The 22983-nt window shown below is 37.5% G+C and overlaps 1 protein-coding gene and 1 long non-coding RNA gene across 2 annotated transcripts in view; one reads left to right on the plus strand and one right to left on the minus strand.

Annotated features, from left to right (window-relative positions):
* ZNHIT6 (zinc finger HIT-type containing 6) overlaps positions 1-16205 on the plus strand; it is a 61871-nt gene extending 45666 nt beyond the window's left edge. The window contains exons 9-10 of the mRNA XM_061411394.1: positions 11172-11296; positions 15301-16205. Of these exons, the coding sequence (XP_061267378.1) occupies positions 11172-11296; positions 15301-15341 (166 nt within the window). The 3' untranslated portion in view covers positions 15342-16205. The remainder of the gene's footprint in view (positions 1-11171; positions 11297-15300) is intronic.
* LOC133244359 (uncharacterized) overlaps positions 8944-22983 on the minus strand; it is a 30890-nt gene continuing 16850 nt past the window's right edge. Inside the window, exon 7 of the long non-coding RNA XR_009735379.1 lies at positions 8944-9906. This is a non-coding gene — a long non-coding RNA (uncharacterized LOC133244359). The remainder of the gene's footprint in view (positions 9907-22983) is intronic.

Genomic DNA, 22983 nt, shown 5'->3' on the forward strand with positions numbered 1-22983 from the left:
GAGAGAAAGATTATTAAAACAACTGCCAAGTATAATGTAAAGTTTCTTCAGAAAAAGCACTTGTTCAGAGAACAGGCTTTTTGATATGTAACCTTGACCTGAAGTATCAATAGGTTAAGACTGATCAAGTCTTTATTTTTCATTTATTCAGTTAATATTCATTGAGTCCCTTCCATATGCCAGCACAGTGCTAAGCCTTAGGAACACATAGACATCTAAAAGACTAGCCCTCAAGATGCTCACAGTTGAGGAATGAAGATAGGTATGTGGTAAATGGTACAATACATATGTATTTAATAATACAGCATAGCAGAAAACATGGGCATCTTTGCCTGTCAGTTTTTGATGGGTGCACAGACCAGTTGTCTTCACTCTACTTCCAAAAATCGACATATAGAGCAAGGAGTTGAGACTTTAAACCCAAACCAAATTAAAATATTGTCCAAGCTTTGATTTCATGAATGTCACAGAAAATGTTATTACTCTTTTGTGGGGACTACCTATTGTACTGGAGAAAGCAATGGCACCCCACTCCAGTACTCTTGCCTGGAAAATCCCATGGATGGAGGAGCCTGGAAGGCTGCAGTCCTTGGGGTCGCTGAGGGTCGGACACGACTGAGCAACTTCACTTTCACTTTTCACTTTCATGCATTGGAGAAGGAAATGGCAACCCACTCCAGTGTTCTTGCCTGGAGAATCCCAGGGACGGGGGAGCCTGGTGGGCTGCTGTCTCTGGGGTCGCACAGAGTCGGACATGACTTACAGAGATTCTATTAGTTGTTTCCTACTATGCCGGTTGCTGGTTGTAGTTAATAATTTCAGAACACTTTTTTCTTTTTTTTAAGCAAAAAGCAACCAGCAAAAGAATGAGCTATTTCTCTTGGATGATTTTATTTCCATGCTGAGAGGATGTTTTTTAAATAAAAAACTAAAGGTACTTTACTTTCTTTGGATCTGTAACTTGAAATATTTAAAAATCATTTACTGTGAAGTTGAGGTAAGATACTTTTTCCTATGCCCTTTTAGAGAAACTGGCTTTGCCTCCATAAAGGCCTCAAGTGAGACCCTCCTGACTTCTTTTTTTTTTTTTTTCTGACTTCTTTTTGATTTTCACTAACACCCACCCACCAGCAAGCAAAGACCCCCTCCCCTCAACTACTACCTTAAAGCAGAGTGACCCCCCAGCTCAGGTTACTTGCTCAGATTCTCACTTCCAAGACTCTGAATTCTGCCTGCAAGGCACCATCTCTCAGACTTTGTTGATTCTGAGAACCTGGTCTCTTGCCTGTGTCACCTCCTCCTGGTCTCTCCTTGCTTTTCACCTCGCCCAGACACCTACTGGAGAAGGCAGTGGCACCCCACTCCAGTACTCTTGCCTGGAAAGTCCGTGGACGGAAGAGCCTGGTAGGCTGCAGTCCATGGGGTCGCTAAGAGTCGGACACGACTGAGCGACTTCACTTTCACTTTTTACTTTCAAGCATTGGAGAAGGAAATGACAACCCACTCCAGTGTTCTTGCCTGGAGAATTCCAGGGACGGGGAAGCCTGGTGGGCTGCCGTCTATGGGGTCGCACAGAGTCAGACATGACTGAAGCGACTTAGCAGTAGCAGCAGACACCTACTGGCTGATTTTGCTCCCTTAGCATAAGCATCTCTCCAACTGATTATTTAACCTGTTTCTTTTCTCAGACCATTGCTTCTCAGATTTCGGTGTCCATCATAATTATCTAGGACAGATGAAAATGTTGATTTTCAACCCGCCTTCAAAGTTCTGGGTTTAGTCAATCTCACACAGAACCTGCATTTTTTAGTCTCTGCCTCCTAGGGGACCCTGACAGAAGTTATCCCTGGAACCACACTTAGAAACTCTGCCCAGAATGGTAAACTCCTTGAGGACATTTTTAAATCCCATACAAGTGTCTAATGTGTTTTCTATATAAAAAGTATTTGGTAGATGTTTATGCAGTTGAGTTGTTGAAGTTGTATGTAGAAATGTGTAACATTAGGATGAATTTTTGAAGTCAGATTTCTACATCTTTAAAGATAGTGTCTGTACCCTTTGCCTAATCGAACTAGTAGTAGGAAACTAAATCTAATTTCAGGCTTACAGAGTATGATTGAAAAGTATACTCTGAAGATATTCTAAATAAAAAATTTATAATATACATGTTAAGTTAGGATTTTTTAAAAAAAATATCCTGCCATTAAGGAACTGAAGACCTTTGAACTTAAGATTATTTTGATAATAATGGTCTAGAATTAAATATATATCAGAGAACATTAAAGGAATTCCAGGATTGCTAAAAACGGCATTAACTGCTTTCAGATGCCTTGTCTTATGTAAATAGCCAGAGACCGGTTTTGCCTTTTAGTTAGATCCACTGAAAATAACTGTGATGAAGGAAGGGTTAGTGACTAACAGTGTGCTCTCTAGATGAGATTACTTAAACTTCCTTTTGTTTCCCTTTTGGAATTTAATTCTAGTAATGAATTCTGCAGAGATAAATGGGGGGAAATCACTTAATCTAAGAATCAGTTGTAAACAACCTTGCAGATTAGTAGAAGATGCCATCATCAGCACTCACTCATCTCATTAAGAGATGCATTCCCAGTAAAATTGTACTTTAAATGTTTGTAATATGTTTTTGTTTTGATCAGTTTTGTACTAATAATAATTAAAATTATTCTATCCAGAAGAAATTTTAACACTTAAAGCCTTAAGGTCATAGATAATAAAATGAAATTTTTACCTAACATACACATTTTTGTTATAGGGAAGTATAACTGGGTGCTAAGTAAAAGGTTTTCAAGCATGAATGTATTTAGGATAAAATTCTGTGGAAAATTGAAATGGAAGGACAATCAAGGAGAAAGAAAAACCATATAAGATTTCTAACTATTAAGGAAGAACTTGTTCAAACAGTTTTTAAGTTGGTGATACTGGTACCATTCCCATTTTATTTAAATTCCGGTGAATTTACTTAAGAGTGATATAACATTTTCATTTTAAATTATCAGTATGTGCACTGCCCTACAAATTATGTTCTTTATAATCTGTTTAAACTTGTGAATAAAGATTTTTAAATGAAATTTTAGATGTCTATTCTAAAATGTACAAAAGTATCTTTGTTTTCTAAAATTATTTTAGTTATGATAAGCAGAAAAGTGTGCAGAACGTGCATAAGTTTTCCCAAATGGAGACATACACAAATGTTTGCTGCAAGGGTGTTTAAAATCAGAGTTAAATCTAAAGGCTGATGGATGTCTTTATGGAACATATAAGTATTAATGACACCCTTATATTGAGTGCCTCCTACTGTTTTTTAAGTACTTTGTTAAGCATTTTATACACATTACAATTATGTTACACAATATATGCCTTGGGCTTCCCTGGTGGCTCAGTGGTAAAGAGTCCGCCTGTACTGCAGGAGATGAAGGTTTGACCCCTGGGTCCAGAAGTTCTCCTGGAGAAGGAAATGTCAACCCATTCCATTTTTCTTGCCTGGGAAGTCCCATGGACAGAGGAGCCTGGTGGGCTACAGTCCATGGGGTCAAAAAGAGTCAGATACGACTTACCGACTAAACAACAACATACGTACATTATACATCATAAATATGTTTCATTACCCAGAAAGCCCTGACTGCAAATTTGTAACCACTAACTATTAAACCAGAGTACACGTTCTTGGAAGATGTAGAACTCAACCCCAGTTCTTTATTACCCATTGCTGGGATTATTGATTATTTTCCAAAGTGAGAATCATAAGCAGGATGAGTACGTGCTCAAAATAGTCTTAACCGTTGGCCACATTTTGGATCTAGACTCTAGAACAGAGGAAGCAAGGGATCATTTCAGAACTAGAAAATGTTAGAATCAACCTGAAGAATGTCTGCACACATAAAGAAAATATGTAGCACAGGTTGCTAAATACTTTCATCATCTCACAACACATCCAGTGATGAAATGGGTTTCATGTGTGGCATTCTGCTTGAGGCAGTTTTATGATAAGAATTGTAAACGTAGCTTTAGAGAAGTTTACTCTTTCTTAGCTCCAGGGAAGCTGAAACTCAGCTGGATGGATGAGTTGTTGAAGTTTCAGCTGCTGTGAACTTGTGAATATTAATTTGAGAGACTGTACAGAAAAGTTGATCCAAAATGATATGACAGTCAAAGTCTTATCAGATGATAAGCCCACAGTTTCCATAGTAATGATCTCATTTCAACTATGTACTATTTTGATTATTGATTAAGAGGATTATGTAAAACATAAAAAGTTTTCTCTAAAAACTTGGAAAATAAATTTTAACTCTTAGCTTGATGTTAATCCACTAATTTTATCCATTCTAGTTACATTACATAATAACTTGTACCAAATTTTATATATTCTGCAAAGAGAATAACAACATATTAAAATTTCTAGGTGATTCATTTTAGCCAAAGTACCTCGTCTCCTTTTCAACTAGACTTCTCACTGAAATTCATAAGTACCAAAACTGAATTCTGTGTGTGTTCCCATATTCTCTATCTATTAATATCTTGCGGAGAAGGCAATGGCACCTCACTCCAGTACTTTTGCCTGGAAAATCCCATGGATGGAGGGGCCTGGTAGGCTGCAGTCCATGGGGTCGACAAGAGTCGGACACGACTGAGCGACTTCACTTTCACTTTTCACTTTCATGCTTTGGAGAAGGAAATGGCAACCCACTATCTTGTACATGTGTTTCTTCCTAGAAAGCCTTCATCTTTTCATCTCTAGTGAATACCTAATAGTTTACCATTGTATTCCCAGTTCTTGAAACAGCAACTGGTACATGGTAGACCTTAGTAAGTATGTGTTGAGTGAGGAATAACCAAACAGACAAATGATTCTATGGTGTAGTTAATCCATGAACTACTTAACATTTAAGCAAGTTATTTGGAGGAACATGATCATATTTTCCAAAGTGATACTTCCTAATGAAGACTGAAGGTGTATAAGACTCTTGCATTTAGTCTAGCACCAGAAGAAAGATATGCTTTGTTAACAGGAGAAAGGCTACTTAAAATTCCCTGTGTTAATTAGGAGAAAATCCATGCAGGGGGAAGGATTTTTAAGAACCAATTAAGGAGGGAAGGAGCTCAAGTTAGCAAATGAAGTGCCTAGATACTACAGGCACCTCTGCAGCCTGAAAGAACATTTGGAGGTGAAGGTTTATTGAGTATCTACTTAGGTTTAGATTTCTATCCTGACACATGTCCCAATGAAATGTGATAGCTTGTTTCTTTAACTGGCACTTCCAATAAACTGTAGGGTTTACTTCTGTGAACTTCCATTACCTAGGAGACTATCTTTGTCTTAGTGTTAGTCATTCAGTCATATCTGACTCTTCGACCCTAGTGGACTGTAGCCCTCAAGGTTCCTCTGTCCATGAGATTTCCCAGGCAAGAATACTGGAGTGGGTTGCCATTTCCTTCTCCAGGGGATCTCCCCAGCCAAGGGTTTGAACCTGTGTCTCCTGTATTGCAGGCGAATTCTTTACCATCTGAGCCACCTTACATGGTAGATACTAAATAAATATTTGAGGAATTGATTGATGAATGAATGCTAGGGACTGTTTACAACATTTTCATGTGCATTAATTCTAATGAAGCATGTACTGTATCCCTATAAGATAGGGATCGTGGACTCTGAGAAATTGAGTTACCCAAAGAAACCAAATTACAGTTACAAAGCCAGGATTTGGACTCAGGTCTTTTTGTCTACAGAATTTCTGCTTTTTTCTACTGACTTGTCCATCATATAAATGATGAATATAATTCCTGAAAAGTATGTTATTTCCCTGCTAAAGATGCAAAATTACCTTTGAAGTACAAAGTCTTATTACTAACACTAGTTTGGCAAGTTACGTTTTAGAAACATTTTCACCTATTAGATTTAATCTTTACAAGCTAGCTGATGAGCTAGATAGCTTTTACAAGCTAGATAACTTTCATCATTATACTGATGAGGAAAACTGAATACTCTTGAGAAATCAGAGCATATAAGGACCTGTGATAAGAGTGGAACCCAAGCCTTCTGGATTTACAAGTAATTGAGCTTACTACTAATCGCATCTAGAATAAGAGCCTTGTAAAGCCCTCTTTAAAGAATGTTTTAAATTGCGTAGTTGGTCAGTTTATTTCACTACACCCATAGCTTTCAAGTCATCAATAGACTGGGATCGTCTACCTGTGTGTTTCTGAGCTGTAGCGCTTTATGAATGGAGGCAGGTGTCTGCACTGCCCCCATTCATGCCAAGTATGTGGAGTCCTCATTTACACGTTTACATAAATTACATAAAAGTCCCAAAACGAGGTGCAGCAAACTACTGGTTCAACTACTGTTATATTTTTAATATGAAAACTAAGTGAAATTAGGTAAGAAGAAAATTTGACTTTGGCAAAACCTGTTTCTAATGTGACATGGACAGTTTGAGTTGCAAAAATTGTCACAGGGGAGTATCATCTGGAGAAATTTTAACTAATGCCTTTTTCTTTTAAACAGAAGAGTTAAAAAAAAAAAAATGTCTGACCCCTGTATTTAGTTTGGTTTTACATGTGTTAGTTTGAATTTATGTATCCTTTTTTCTCCTATTCTGGGTCTTCATTACCTATCTGGTTTCTTTCTTCCTTTTCATTTGGATTTTAAAAACTAGTTTGTTCACTTAATCTGTTCTCTTTCTCCTCTATTGAAAAAAGTTTAGTACTTTAAAATTACTTATTTTAAAGGAATTTGATAAGTATGAATCTAAAACATTTAGTTTATAATTTATTAACTTTACTGAATTCCGGAGAAGGCAATGGCACCCCACTCCAGTACTCTTGCCTGGAAAATCCCATGGATGGAGGAGCCTGGAAGGCTGCAGTCCATGGGGTTGCTGAGGGTCGGACACGACTGAGCGACTTCACTTTGACTTTTCACTTTCATGCATTGGAGAAGGAAATGGCAACCCACTCCAGTGTTCTTGCCTGGAGAATCCCAAGGATGGGGAAGCCTGGTGGGCTGCCATCTATGGGGTCACATAGAGTCGGACACGACTGAAGTGACTGAGCTTACTGAATTTAGTTTATACCAAGATAAGTCATACTTGAAAAACATTTGCCTATCAGATAACAATAAACTGATCTATGTTAAAGCTAAGTTTTTTTAAACACCAAGAGATTCAACTGTGTACAGTTTGCACTTTTAACCTAGAAACCTAAATTAAGAAATAATACACAACTATGAAGAATATAGGTTAAGTGCTGCCTTTTGTAGATAAATATCAAAAAACTTGCACAGTTTTAGAGCTGAAGGGATCTTAGTGATCACCTCATCCAATGACCTTATCTTGTAGTGGAAAAATTCTGTGGCCTCGGGATTGCTATTGAACTGTTAAATTTGGAGAATATTCTATTTTAGTTCACCTGTTTTTTAAGGGGGTGAAAGGGAAGATGATCTAAAGGTCGTCAGTGGTTAGATAGGAAATAGAATGGTTTGTGACTCCTCTCTCTTTTTTTTTAAATCTGTGTCTCCTTTTGAGTTATGGGAAGTTTAAAAAATCCTAATTTGCTAATAAAATGCAGAGAAGGAAGTTCAAGAACTTGGCCAGTTTCTTTGAAAATTAGTAACAGAGCTAAGCTTAAAAGCATACCCTTGAATATCAGTCCCCTTTTACATATATGATGTCAATCACTTAATACCTGTTTAGCCTCCTGAGCTGTGCTGCCCTTGCAATGCCCCGGTGAAGGTGCCTACAGCTGGGTCGGCTAGTGAGCCTGTGAGAGTAATAAGCAAGTGAAATAACAAGAGGAAATGTCTAAGAGAGTCCCTAAGGGAAAAACAAAAGACAAATGTTGGTATGTTAATTCTTTCAAACCCAAGTAGTTTGTCTTGTGGTAGTAGAACCCTTTTACTAATGGGAACACCAGAGTTCGTGAAAATTTCAAAAAAAGATGAAGCTTTCACTTGGGATTCAGTGACTTAATGGTTTGCAAAGGAGCTGACTCCTAAAGGTTTTGGGCAGAGCCAAGCTAGACTCTACAGCTTGCCTCAAGATAATGGAAACAGAAGCATTCAAAGTAGTTACAGCCTCTTGGAAGTAAACGTAATACAAAACAATGATTTGAAAGTTGTGAGGAAGGCTATGAGGCTACATTTAAAAATGCAGAATGCATAAAAAAGTAAGTGTTTCAGTGCTACATAAGTGCCATTCTTCATTATTGAAAATGTTGACTGTTTTGAACTAAAGTTTCTGTAAGAGTGCATTGTTATTTTAGGTAAATACAACTGTAAAACTGTGTTCACAGATTAAGTAAATGAGTTAACAATTTCTGTGTTTTATCATTTAGCCTTTGTAATAACTCTCTGAAGTGATACAGTTATTATCTCCACTTTCGAGCATGGAATAGGAATTAGAGAAGTAACTTGTGAAGAATCACAGACCAGTAAGAGATGGAGCCAGGACTTTGAGTGTTAGACTCCAAACCCAAGCAACCAGCAAAAGTTACTGCCTCCTTTAACTAAACCCCAGGTCCACAAAATGTTACCACATTTATGTTTAATAGCCTTTCTTTATAAAACAGTTTACATAATTTACTTCCTAATTACTGGCAAATATTAATGGTAGACTAAGAGTAACCATTAGTAAGAAAAATCAAAGAAATTCAGAATTTCAGTGAAGTCTGACCTCTTTTAAGTGACAGACTGGAAAACAGGTCTCCAAGCTGATTGATACTCGATAGCAATATTGCTATGATAAGTTTGCAACATCTTTTAGTAAACACTAAGTAAAATTCAGTGATTCTAATTAAAACCACACAACATACCAGGTTTATTTTAATTGTTTCACTTTGGAAATCTAGAGAAGCTTAATGAAGATTTAATATTTTACAAAGAAAATACCTAAAACATTAGATATGAACTGAAAATTTTTTACCAAAAATAAGTATGTAGAAAACATTCCCTTATTTGGAAAATGTCTCTTAATAGAAGCCTTATGATTCAGTTAAAATGTACAGAAGATAAGTTACCACAAGTGTTTGTAGGATGCCACTTGAAAACTTCCTGTTTGAAAGTTCAAGTCTTACTTTCTCCTGAGAAAAATTGAGTTACATCCATTTTATATTTTACTTTATAAAAGTTAATTGTATACTTCTATATCTAATTCAATCTCTCTTTTTTGTATAATCACTGTTAACTTAAAAAAAAATATGGCTTTTTCAAATGGAAATAACGTGTAAAAGATGTGAAACATTTATTCCTTGAGGATATATTGAAGGCTGGAACCACTTTTAAAATATCGGAAACATGTCTGTATTATATTACACAGGGAAAAGAATGTATGCATTCTGTGGCCTATGGGCACGAGGGTGACTAGTTTAGGAAAACTGAGTGTTTTGCATTTCAAGTTTCTTTTCAACATATAAAATATTCTATGATTCTAAAGTGAAGAATTTAATTGTGGTCATGCAAAACATAAGTAAAGTTTTGGTTTTACAGTTGTTTTCTCACTTGTCACTCATTTCTTAAAAAGAAATCAGTTTTTGTAGTGGGCTCAGCTTTGCATTTTGTGGAGAAATTCTGTTTCCCCTCAGTGAAAAACTAGTGCATGGGACAGAGTTAGCATACAGAGGAATCACTGCACCAAGAGTGTAGTGTGCTGCGTGTCTCAGTCAGCTGCAAAGTGTGGTGCAAACAGTTTGTTGCTAATTAAGAAACACCAAAATTTGAATGTTTTATTACTCTTAATTTTACAGCAGATTCAAATGTATCTCAATGGCAGCCTCACTCTTGATCACTGGTATTTCAGTGTACTTTCTTGAGTGGAAGGAAAGAGGATGGTGTTCCAGCTGTCAGGCCTGGTATCTCTTGGTATGTGTGCTTTGCATGTGAATATCATCTGTCATCTGTGGAGATAAGAGAAAGAAAATTGGAGAACTTCTGCACTACACTGGTGGAGGTTCTGAGGTTTCTCCTCTTTGACATGACATGATAGTCACATGCCAGCACATTCTCTTAAACAGCTCCTAATGAGCTAGCTGAAATTCACCCTTCTTCCTACCTCAGAGAGCAAGCAAGGAAAAATGCTAGGGGCATATATCTTTAATCAACTGAAAAAAAAAATTGTTTTTAAATAATGACTTGAGAATTTCATACTTTAAGGAATATTAACATCTAAATTTCCTGTGACACATTTACTGGCTTATGTCATAGTGAAAATAAAAGTTGCTCAGTCGTGTCTGACTCTGCGACCCCATGGACTATACAGTCCATGGAATTCTCCAGGCCAGAATACTGGAGTGGGTAGCCTTTCCCTTCTCTAGGGGATCTTCCCAACCCAGGAACTGAACCCACATCTCCCACATTGCAGGCAGATTCTTTACCAGCTGAGCCACAAGGGAAACCTAAGAAAACTGGAGTGGGTAGCCTATCCCTTCTCCAGCAGCTCTTCACAACCCAGGAATTGAACTGGGTTCTCTCTCCTGTATCACAGGCGGATTCTTTACCAACTGAGCTATCAGGAAAGCCCAAAAAGTGCAAGTCACTTAGTCGTGTCCAACTCTTTATAGATAAACTCCATATTTCTTATATTTTGTGCTTTTACCTAATTCATAAACTCAAACCTGTTTTTTTTTTTAATTTCAAAATAAAGGAAAGCCAGATTTAATTATATGGTAATATAAATTTTGGAAAATATAATTTAGAATTAAATTTTCACAGAAGTATTTTATAGCCAGTTATTTTACTGCCATATATAACTATAAACTATCAGGGCTAGTTGTTTAGTTTTCTTTTAAGGCTCAAACTAAATATATTTGAGGAATTTGAGTTTTTAGCTAGTCGGTATTTTATCCAAGAAAAATTTCATGACATATCAAATATAGATATTATATAAAAGCCTCTATCCCTTAAGATGAAAATGAATAACTTATTCTAGAGCTTTCCTAATATCAAATTATTTGATATGCTTTTGATTTACTTTGGGACCTCATAATAATAGCTCTTTTACCCAATTTTCTTAATGCTAGTAAACTTACTATATTTATAAGGAAACAGCTATTGAATTGTCATCTCCATGTAAAATTTTTTAATATAAGGAACTCATATTTTGTTTATGAATAACTTCAAATAAAAGAGTATTTTTATTTTTGTTTTGCTTTTTTTCTAAAAGATATTATGAGCTGGATCCTGACAGAAGTCTCCTTGACAATTTGAGGGGCAAAGTGATCCTTGAATACCCAACATTACATGTAGTATTAAAAGAATACAGTAATGACATGAAAGTTCTTCACCAAGGTGAGTGTAAATTTCTTCCTGGTAACTTTTAAATAACTGGTGAAATTGAAACCGTTACATGATTGTCTTTATATATTTTCTCACTGTATTTACACACTTAACTGAATTTCCTCTGTAACTACAGATAATGCTATAAAGAAAAATATGATTGAGCTGTTGCTTCTGTCCCGTTTGAGACCTTGTAAGCTTTCATCAACTTAAAATGAATGAATCATTGAATGTCTGCCTCTAAAAAGATGTCCTTTGCCTCTTTGGAGTTCTTTGTATTTTGTCTTTTTCTAAGGTAATAATCTTTAAGTAACAGTCAGTCTAAGATCAGATACATTTATTCCCTAGTTAAAACTCCTTAGAGATTCCTAAAATGAAAGATCACAAAACATTTTTAGTATTCTATACTTTTCCCTCTTTGGTGAGTAGTGAAGTTGGGAGGAAGTACCAAAACTGAAAATTGTATGTGTAAAATGTTAGTATATAAGGTGACTTATCCCTATTTGCAATTACTGTTGAAACTAATTATGTAGCTGAATGTAAATTCTAGAAGATGAATAAAATTTTAAAAGTACTTCTAAAAAGAAGAAGTTACTTACCTTAACTCAGAACCACTATATAGCACTTTCAGCTAATAATTATAGGTACAGACCGGGTTTCATTGTAATTCCAGAGAACCATAAAATCCTTGGATTGGAAATATGTAGTTCAGGTTTTATTGTTATACCAGCATTATAGACTCTTAATAGGCAATAGCCTTTGTTGTAAGATCTTCTCTGTATGTGTGTATGGTAGCTCTTTTTCTTTGTGAAAGTTAATAGAAAAAAATTTTTTAAACTAGCCAAATTTTGTTAGTGCCACAATTTGAAGCCAGATTTTTAATTGGCAAACATGAAGTTTCTAAAAATCAGTTAGCTCTCTAAATCTTTAGGCTAATTCTTGACTTTATGTTTTAGTGTGTTTTTTTTGGAATTTGAGAGCATCCATTTTTTCAAATTAAATTAGAAATTTCAGTACTAAATGTCCAGTTTCACTTTTTTTGGAAAAAAACTGTAAAACCTTTCTTTTTCCTTAATATAATTCACATAGCTCTCTCTCTAAATGTTGGTTTCAGGGAAAGTTGTTTAGTAATATGGGTTACTAGCCAGAGCAAACATTGTCTGTGTAAATAAACACAGCACACACAGCTCCTCTTTCACCTTGTTTAGGAGTGCACATTGAAGTAAGGCTTCCTGTCACGAAGCAAAAAGAAAAGGCTACTTTTGTAGTGGACTTGGAACCTTATGAAGTAAAATTTGGTATTTTTTGGTGGTTGTTCGATATTTGACTTATTTACATGAACCTCAAGTGACTTGCGCTTTCAGTATAGAGGATCATTTAGAGCTGCTGTGGCAGAGGACTGAAGACGATCGAGCAGGATTTTAAGGACCACATCAGTATTGTCACATCATGAATACATGGACTCTAAAAATAATGCCAGGTCTTCCTGTAGATGCATTTCTTTGTGTAAGCACTTCAAGGTGTCTTTTTCTTTGTACATTCTCACAGCACTGGATATTCTACAGGGTGGTCCCTTAGTGCGGGGGTGGGGGGGGCGGGCAGAAAGGGGGTGTTATATAAGAACGGGGCATTTTATTTGGAAAGCCTTGAAATTTTTTCTCTCTCCAGAGGCAAAAAATGTTGGATTTTGATCTCAAGTTCATAGCAAAGGTGTCTCTCTTCTAGTTTGGGGAATGTGTGTTTCTGGCCTGGGATTCAGTTGTTTTCACATTTGATGATTGTTAAAATGTTTGTTATGAGTATAGATGGCCATAGTTTATTTTTTTAAAAGTCTGCCTCCATCTATGGACAATAGACAAGTTTTGTTTGCTTTTGGCTTTTTATGAAATGGAAAAGGTTGACTGGAAAAGGTTAAGCAGTTAGTGTAGCCGCACCGGATTGGAGGCGTAGAGTGCTGTCCCCACACCTTGTATCAGTCCAGTGGAAGTGCTCAGAATGGTGTTTCTTGTCTCACAGGTCCTGTTTGCCAAACTTAGCTGGTAGATTTAAATGACACAGTAAAGGCATGCTACATTTCAGACTAAGGAAAAAGAATGGAGCTCCATTAAAAGAAAAAAACTGGGCAACTTCAGTAAGCAGCAAACGGAAAAGCATCCCAAACTGCAATACCAAACAGCACAAAGCCCATTAACTTAAAAAATTAGCAAAATATTTTCCTCTAATATAACTCAGAATCACAGAATACTTCTGCCTTTTTAGGTTTCCCAGGTGGCGCTAGTGGTAAAGAACCTGCCTGCCAGTACTGGAGACTTAAGAGGTGCGGGTTTCATCCCTAGGTTGGGAAGATCCCCTTGGAGGGGACCATGGCAACCCACTCCAGTATTCTAGCCTGGAGAATCCCTTGGACAGAGGCGCCTAGCTGGCTATTGTCCATAGGGTCTAAAAGAGTCAGACACAAGTGAAGTGACGTAGCATGCACGCACACAACCCAAAAGTGATTACTTGAATTAGTGAAAATACTAACTTAGAAGTTACTTATATATCAGTCCTTTCTTACTTATTTATTTATTTATTTTGATCATGACATGAGGCTTGTGGGATTTTAGTTCCCCAACCATGGATTGAACCTGGGCCCTCGGCAGTGAAAGCACTGGGTCCTAATCACCAAACCATCAGGGAATTCCCACATCAGTCTCTTCTTGGGCCAATAAATCCTTTCTTCCTTTCTCCTGCCTCACTCCTGCTTACCCCCTCTCTTTCCCTTTCTCTTTCTGTGTGTGTGTGTGTGTGTGGCATGGTAGGGCAGCAGAGGGGAGGCAGTGGGATGGGGATGGAGTTCAGGCCATCTTTACGGCACGGCAACTTTACAGTGCAATCAGGTCTATAATGGTTTCAATCCTGAGAAAGCCAGAGGAGAAAACGAATACCTTGTATTCTCATGGAGAGAGACCTGAAGGACTCTGCTAGGATCTTGAACTTCTACAAAGATCAGGACCATATCTTGGGTAGAACCTATTTCAATGCCTTCCTTGTAAAAATGACCTGATGGACACCGGTTTGGTTGCTGGTACAGTGTTACATCTAGGTACCATTGGCAAACCCAAGGAACTTGGCAATTGGAATTTGAAGCAAGATCCAAATTTATGGTTCTAGCATCACCTCTTATTAGCTGGGTCCTTGGCATTCACTCTGCCTCTGAGCTTTATTTTCCTTACCTACACAATGGAGATAAAGGGCTATAAGCCTCAAGCAAATAATCTGTATTTTAACCATAACAGTTTTCAAAGTGTTTATGTGCTATTTCCTTTTAGCTTCCCTGTACAATAAAATAAAGAGAGCAGTTGTTCTGGTTCCCATTTTGCAAATTGAAAAAAAAAACAACAGTCTATAAGTGGGAGTAGTTTACAGTTATATTAGTTCAGTATACATGCTACACGGGGGAAATAAATATAGGAGAGAAAGGCCCAGTGTCTATTCTCTTGGAACTCTCCATTAGTGAGTAAATCATAGTTTTGCTGTAGTCAAGACAACTCCTTTAAAGGAGCTCCATTTCTACTCTCAGTCTCCTTTCCTGGGAAAAGAAGGAGATGGCGATTAGCTAGTCTTCTGTCAGCCCACATTCATTCAATATATACTGACCCTCAATTTTAAGTTTAAAAAAAATCCTGGAAAAATTTATTCCAACCACACTTGGCCAGCCTGAGTGATAATAGTGGTCTGTTCAGTGGTGCAAGTATCGGATCCTACCCACACTGTGAAGTGACCATTCCTGAGTCTTCCGCAGAGTCAGGAAGGATGTTACCTCACAAAACATAATTGCCACTTTCAGACATCATTTCTGTATTTATTGTGGCCAGAATTGTATATCTCAGCTGCCTGGGACATGACATGGTTTGTCTGTCCCCATGAGCAGTGCTGTTGGTATGAATCAGAAGGGAGGAGAGAAGAGGGAAAAACAGAACAGGCTAAACAGAAACAGTATACACTCTTGACTGTATGTTTACTTACTTTTTCAGTGAAAAGTGAATCTACTAAGAACATTGGTGATGAAAATTGAGCACTTCTTTTGGAGGAAGAATGTGACAGTACCCAGATAGTGGCAGAGGACCTTGGAAGATTTGGGGGTACTTTCACTTGGTCATTGGAAAGTTTTGTTTCTCTGAAAAGTGATTAAACCATCTTGGAAAAAAAAATGTTTTAATGTATTTTCTAGCTTCCTGAAAAGCTTAGACTTTAATATGCTTTATTCTGTAGGCTGAAAACTGTGTTAGTTTGATCCAAGGATCCTGCGTTAGCCAAAAGTTGGCATTCTCTTTAGCGGAACCTCACTAAGAAGGGCCATGTGGCACACCAGCTAGCCACAGGAGGACTGGTCTCTCAGATGCCCATTCTTGTCCTTGGGATTTGTGTGTAACTTAACCTCTTGAGACAACTGAATGGATCTTCTATACTTGGGTGGCACCTGGTATGATGTCCTATGTAAAAGATTGTGTAAGTACTAGGAACTTCTATTTCTTACAGTCAGTTCAGAAAAGCAGCGATTCCGCATTGTTGTTTGAACCATCAGTGCTCGCGAATCTGGCTTTCCTTGTCCACACAGTGAGCTGTGTCTTACTGTGAATTCTGTGCCTTTCACCCCATTCCAACTCTCCTCTTGGCATTACCACATGGGGTGTTGTGATGAGCAGTTTAATGCTGTGTTTGGAAACATCTAACAATAGCTAAAGAAGAAACACTTGGAACTCTTCAAAGTACTTTTGGAATGTGTATGTGTATTTATGTATATACATGATTTAATTTTTACCTTATGGCAGCTCTGTATACATTATGATCTCACTTATTAAAATTAAAGTTTCCTAGTTTTATTGGAATTTATAGTTATGAAATTGCAATATGACTATAAAAGATTATTACATCTGTATTGCATCTGTGTGCTTAATGGTTAAGAAAACAAATGATAAAATTGAATATCAATGTAATTCATTTTTAGTTTACAATTAAGAAAAGTTTTAGACCAAAAAGAAACCAGAGATATTCATTAAAAGAGACTTGGAAAGATTAGAAATAGGAAAAGATAATGAGAACATTATAAGCACAGAAGAAACTTATAGAATACAAATATATGTAACTTGGGGTAGAAATTGGAGAAGAGCATCTAAAGACAGTAATGGCCCAAAGACCTTTGATATAGAGTAGTGGTAGAAATGTGATTCATAGACAGTAAAGGTTAGGCATTTGAAAAATACATATACTTTCTAAAGCAGCTTCAGGGATCTTCTCCCCATATATAGTAAAAACTGTGTGTAGAATTATGTTTTTCACAATAATTACAGGATTGAAAACTAAATGGGATTTCACAATCTTAACAGTGAGATTTATCTTCTTGAGACAGGCAAGAAAGATAATGAATTGAATCAGACATGTCACAGAATTGTTACTGAGAAAAGTGGGATAAAGTATACAAAAAGAACATGTGATCTGAGTGTCAGGGTGGAGAGGAATTTCCTGACAGTGAAATCTGTTATGATGTAGTCTCATTTCCAAGAAAAGTGTTGAGTTCCATCCCATCTAGAATTTAAGTTGAAAAACTGGACAAAAACCAAAGGATTTATCCTGTACTTTCCCTCCTGGGGAGGGGAAAAAAAAAAAAAACAGAAAAAACCCCACATGATCTAATGCATCTTTACCATATCTATTGTCTGGAATTCTGTTAGACTTTAAATTATGGACTATTCCTTAGGAAAGAATATAGCAGAGTTCTCTTAATATAACTATCAGATCATTTGATTAATATGCACATTTATTCCCACAGAATTTACAATAAACGTGTTTTAGTGAATAACTGTGTCAGCTGCTTGGATGGGGTAAACTTGGAATAATTCACTGAGAGCCCTTTAAGTTTGTAGTATTAAAACCCAATTTCTTTTTTAGAGGCCTTCACCATTTTGGATTCCTGACAAATTCTGATGAATAAACAAACTCCCTGACCCATGTTAAGTTCAACATCCTGCATTTCATTCACGAACCATATTTTAAAAGGAGAAAGGCTCCACCTGGCCTTCTTTATTTTTTAAACAATGATTTCAAAGGGAAGGTAGGCCTTTCATAATTGCTAATTATTACATATGGGATTAATAGACATAAATTTACAGTAAACAAAACTTGCACCTGTTCATATTATAAATAGGAATTAAAGAGAGTTACTATAATATTCCTAAGTGTAGTTGAGCCAATTTGTTTCATTGTAGCAAGTGATAGAATTCAGGTTTTAGGATGTTAGTGAAATGCTAAACATATAATGCCAACAATTTACTTTATATGTTTTCTTTAATTTGTTTGGCATATACAGTGTGTTGTACCTGACTTAATATCAGGCATTAAATTTTAAGTAAAGATAACCTAAGCTGCTTTTATTTAGTCATAAATGACTGTATTAAAATGTGTTAGGTTTATTTTCAGGTATGTATTGAATACTTTTATTAACCAATCATCCTTCAACTGCAAGTGTCAAAAACTCAAACTAGAGTCAGCATGAAAGGCAGTTCATTGACTCCTGTGCTGGGAAGTCTGGGCATGACTGGGTCCAAACAACAAAGAAGCCATCTGTCTTTCCATCTCCCATACTTGACCCTGCTTTTCTTTTTTGTCCATGGATTGGTTTTCTTTCCCAGGCAAGCTTTCTCTTTGGGGATGCCCACTTTGGAGTGAGGTAAGGATAGTAGGTGACAGCTGTCGACGGTTTCAGCTTACATCATCATACAAAGCTTGGCAGCAAGTTATATAAAACTGGGGGTAAGAACTTTCATTTTAACCAGATTAGATCACATTCTATCCCTGAGCTGATGAGGAGTTCCCCCAAAGGAAGGGGAAATTACCCAAAAAAGGAAGGGTGTAGGGAACAGTAGAGGAAAGGTGGTTCCTGAGAATACAAAAGAAACAAATAGATGTCCATTGCACATTTATTGGAATTTAAGTAGCAGGGGGTTTCTGATTTGAAATCACTTAAGGAGTAAAATTCAGAATTAATCTGGAGGCCTTCATTGGCTTTAACTAGAGATTTTAGTTCCTATTTGTGCCATTGCTGCTGAGTTGCCATTATAGGCTTTTTTTTTTTAATGCTTCCCATTTGTGTTTGACATTATGTTGCTACTGGTTTGATCAGATGCACCGCACCAGTCTGTTTCCAAAATGGGGTTTGGAAATTGCCCATTTCATCAACATATGAGAAATACTGATTTTGAAATTAGAGTTGTACTGGAGGATAATGCTTCAAAAAAATGAAGACTATTTTAGTAAAAATAGACCCTTAAACCTCTGAGGAGGTTTACAAAATATTTTCTTTTAACTTTGGTCAACTGAAAGCTATCTAAAGTATGTGTGCATGTGTTCTTTAAAATGAACTAAAGTGTGGGCATTTTCCATATTGAAGTGTGGTGAGCTGCACTCATTTTGAACTTCATAACCAAATGCATCCTTTAGCCTTTGATAAGCTGCTACACAATTCTGCTATCGCCAGTTTTGTTTTCTTAATGAATACAATACCACTTACTCTTCATGACTGGTCCCCAACCTAATTTTACAGCCATTTCTTTCCTTTATCTCCACCCTTTAACTTCAGTCTCATAAAACAACAAAAACGCTACCATATATACATCCCAAGCATTTCCCCCCCGAAGTGCCTTTCTCCTTGTTCATAATCTCCATATGAGCATATTCTCCCTACTCTCTGAGACTCAGCTTGACCAGTCGTGGCTGTGAGCCTCTCATGCAGAACCCATAGTTATGTTCACACTGCATGCGTCTCCTGATAGGCAGATGCTCATGCCACACTGCCTGTTAAGTGTTTTTAATATCACACTGATAATAAGGTTAATAACTAGCATATATTAATAGCTTACTAAATACCATGCACTATTCTGACACTTGTGAGCCAGGCCTATGGCTGTCTTGTACATCTAAGAAAATAGCAGGAGCCCAGGAGTCTCTCAGGTAGTCAGTGCCCATCTTAGCACCCTTCTCTTGAGATTAACTCACCCTCTGCCTCCCCACTTCCTGAGACAGCCTACCATCTCCTCACCCACCTTCACTCTCTCTTTCATGTTCCTTGCCTCCACCAAGAGTTGGGATTTGAGCCCACGTGCATTTGTGAACAGGGGCTCAGGTGGAAAATGGAACTGATTCATGTTATGTTAGCATTATCGATGGGGTTTAAAATAAATCCATTTTACAGATGAGAAAACCAAGGCAATAGAGGTTCAAACTTATTACACTGTTAAATGATGAATGATGGGTGTTCGATATTTTCCTTCTCTTAATTCCTCTCAGAACCTGGTATTATCTTTCTTCCTGTCTATATAATTATTGCTCAAATTGTTGTTTAACTGGTCTTGAAGGCCAAATCTGTGGTTGATAATTATGGCACAATATCAAGCAGTTTCTGGCATAAAGTAGGATCTCAGTAAAGACTGGATATTGAGATAAGTTGGGAGAAGTAGGGATGCTCTCTAGGTTGAAAACAATTTTTAAGGTTTTGTTATAGATTGATATCTCTCAGTCTATAGCAAAGCCCCTGACTGATAGGTTAGTATTATTGTCTAAAAGCATAGGACATAGGCACCATTCTAAGCACGTTACAGCTGTTAATCACGGATTCTTCACAGTCTGGTGAAGTAAGTACTGCTGTGTTTCATTGACTGCACAGTGTCATTAGTGATAAGATGCGCCATTTTATTAACAAAACAATGCTGCCAATTAAATTGTGACAATGCTTTTTAGAAAATTTAGAATGCTTATGCAAAAAGCTCTTTTAGGAGTTTTATTTCAATAAATCGCAGACTTTGTCAGTTGTAAGACATACCATTTTGTATAGCACTAAGAATAAAAATACATGGTTCAACAAATTGTATGACACATCCTGACTTGAGATGTTAAAATATGGAAAAAATAGCTAGAACTAATGTAATGTGATATTGAGACAAACATATCATTCTGTGCTTATGTTTTAAATAAGTGAAATTAACTGGGTAAGGCATTCCTAAAACTTCATAGTCTGACCTTTATGACTCAGACCACATGATGCAGCAATTCTTAATGAACTGCTCCACCACTGTCTGTGCAATTTCCTTCAAAGTCACTGACACCCATTCTGCAAGTTCTGATGCTGGTGTTTTAATCAGAAGGTATTTAACAGAAAGGTTTTGGTCAACTGTTATTAAGACAATGGTCTGTGGAATGAGGGCTTCCCGGGTGGCATAGTGGTAAAGAATCTACCTGCAATACAGAAGACACTAAAGACATGAGTTTGATCCCTGGCTTGGGAAGATCCTCTGGAGGAGGAATGGCAGCCCACTCCAGTATTCTTGCCTGGAAAATTCTGACAGAGGAGCCTGGCAGGCTCCAGTCCATGGGGTCACAAAGAGTCAGACACACACCGATTCTGCACGTTCTGACACTGATGTTTGCTGATCTAAAGGTATTTAACAGAAGGATTTTGGTCAGCTGTTATTAAGACGATGGCCTGTGGGATGAAATATTGAAAGATTGCTGATGTCCATGTGTGCCACCAGAGACAACCACACGTGCCCAACAATGACACGTACATCATGACTGTGGCCTGGCCAGCGGCCTTTGTTAAGGCCCTGAAGATTTCAAGAATGTTAAAATGTGGGTTCCAGAGTCAATAAAGTACAGTACCGTCATCCCCATTTTATATAGGAAAGGAAATTAAGGTCCAAACCAGATGGGTTACATGGAAATTCACTAGGCGGGCCACGATTTAAACCAAGGCAAGTCGGGCTTCACAGGTCATGTCCTTAACCATTAGGTTAATTGGACTCCTGGATGGGCTCTGCCCAGGTCATCAAGTCATCCTGAAGTCATACTATGTTTCATAATGATTTCGAGATGACATTACAGTTTACTGCTACTTAAAAGTGGATAATTATTCTAATAGGCTACTTTACCTAACAAATTTTTTGAAAAAGTAGGACAGTTTCTTCAGAGTTTGTGAAACCACTTTTCTTGGAGGTTTTTCTCGCCGTTGATGGACAGTGGGCTGTTTCTCCTAATGTTTTCAGTTCCTGTCTTGAGTCTTTCATCCATGTTACTCATATTTTGCTGGTTTGGGCATAAAAACTTCAATCACTTCAGTTAGTTTGAAACCAGCTGTTAATGCTAGTGCCAGCTTCTTTCAGTGGGATCCAAGATGTTAGTCTCAAGTCTGTTTCACTGTCCATGATGGATTATGCACTGCTGAACTGAGCACTGCTCAGAACTGTTACAACTGACCTCAGGGAACATGGCTGTCCAGGACTATATTGTAAAGGGAGCCCACATGGAAAAGACATAAGGACACAAAGACAGCTGTTAATGATTGTTGGGTTGACCTTATGTTGAGCTGTGGCAGGAACATGTGCTTGGCATACTGGTGAATCCAACTGAGAGCTGGTGGGCATTGCTTCTGGACAGGACAGGCTTGGGGAGCTAGGACAACCATAGGGGAGGAGGTGTAATCTCAGGACCTGTTGGAAATCTTGAGAATGACTTCAAAAGTGGAAACGGGATAGTTGGAGAAAATCCATGAAAAGGCAAAGGGCTTGTAAATAGTGAAATCTGAGTCTTAATTCTTAATTTCATGAAAGCAAGTGTTCATGCTCTAAACTGTATAACCAAGGAAAGTAAACTAAGCCTCTTGATTTTTAAAAGGGAAATTTCCATCCCCCTTGGGTAGGTAATGTAGTGTTCATCAAATAACTGTTTCACTTTGTATCTCAGAAAAGCTTTCCTTCTCCCAGTTTTCTGCTAAGTATTCTCAGTTATTTTTACCATGAGAAGAGATTGTCACATATCACCTCTTGGTATGATTTCTTTTGGCTCTTTTGAACAGTTGATTCTAGTTTAAGTCTATACAGAATGATTCTGTGGTGCAAAGACAGTCCCTGAAGCCCAATAACTTCTTATTTTTCCTAGAACCCTGTGGTCCTATCCTTGACTGCTGCTCTGCGTTCCTAAAGAAAAACAGTAGAGTCTGATCTCTGTGTTTTGAAGTTTTAGCAGTTGGTTAACCAGATGCTGTGATGTTGTGCTTTGGCGCCCCCGCCAATGTAGAAGAGACAGCAACTTTTTCCATGTTCCTGACAGATTGGAAGGTGTTTTTTCAAATCCCCTGCTTCAGATCTCTCCCTGGAAAGGTTGGTCGGTTGTTCAGCCAACACCCTTGGCCTGCGTAACGAGTGCAGCTTAGAAGCCTGTAAATAGTTCCTGCCACATTTGGACCCTCACAAACAAAACTTCTAAGCATTGGAAATGGAAAACTTGAGGTGGCCAGGAAAGCCAAGTGAGAGCAGGCATCCAGTCTTCCAGGTAATGAATTAATGCGACTCTGCAAGAAGGAAGCTACTGTTTGTGGCTGACCTGTGTGTGGACAGTCAAAGGGAAAGCATGATCCAGGTGTTCTTTTCTCACTTTCTTAAGTGCCAAGACCTGTTGGGAGGTTTGGTTTGATTTTTTTTTCCTAAGCAATCAAATCTTCCTTTCCCCTACCAAACTTCCGTGCCCCTTAGGAGCATGAAGGACAGCAAGTTCTTTCTTAACCCGTCAAACAGTACTTAATTTGAAATCCTATAACTTAGTCTATTCAAAAGGACTTTAAAATATTTTGTAATCTCCTTTAGTCCTGTTTAAGATTTCTCCAAAGGGTG

This window comes from Bos javanicus, chromosome 3, assembly GCF_032452875.1.
Source record: "Bos javanicus breed banteng chromosome 3, ARS-OSU_banteng_1.0, whole genome shotgun sequence".
Classification (NCBI taxonomy): domain Eukaryota; kingdom Metazoa; phylum Chordata; class Mammalia; order Artiodactyla; family Bovidae; genus Bos; species Bos javanicus.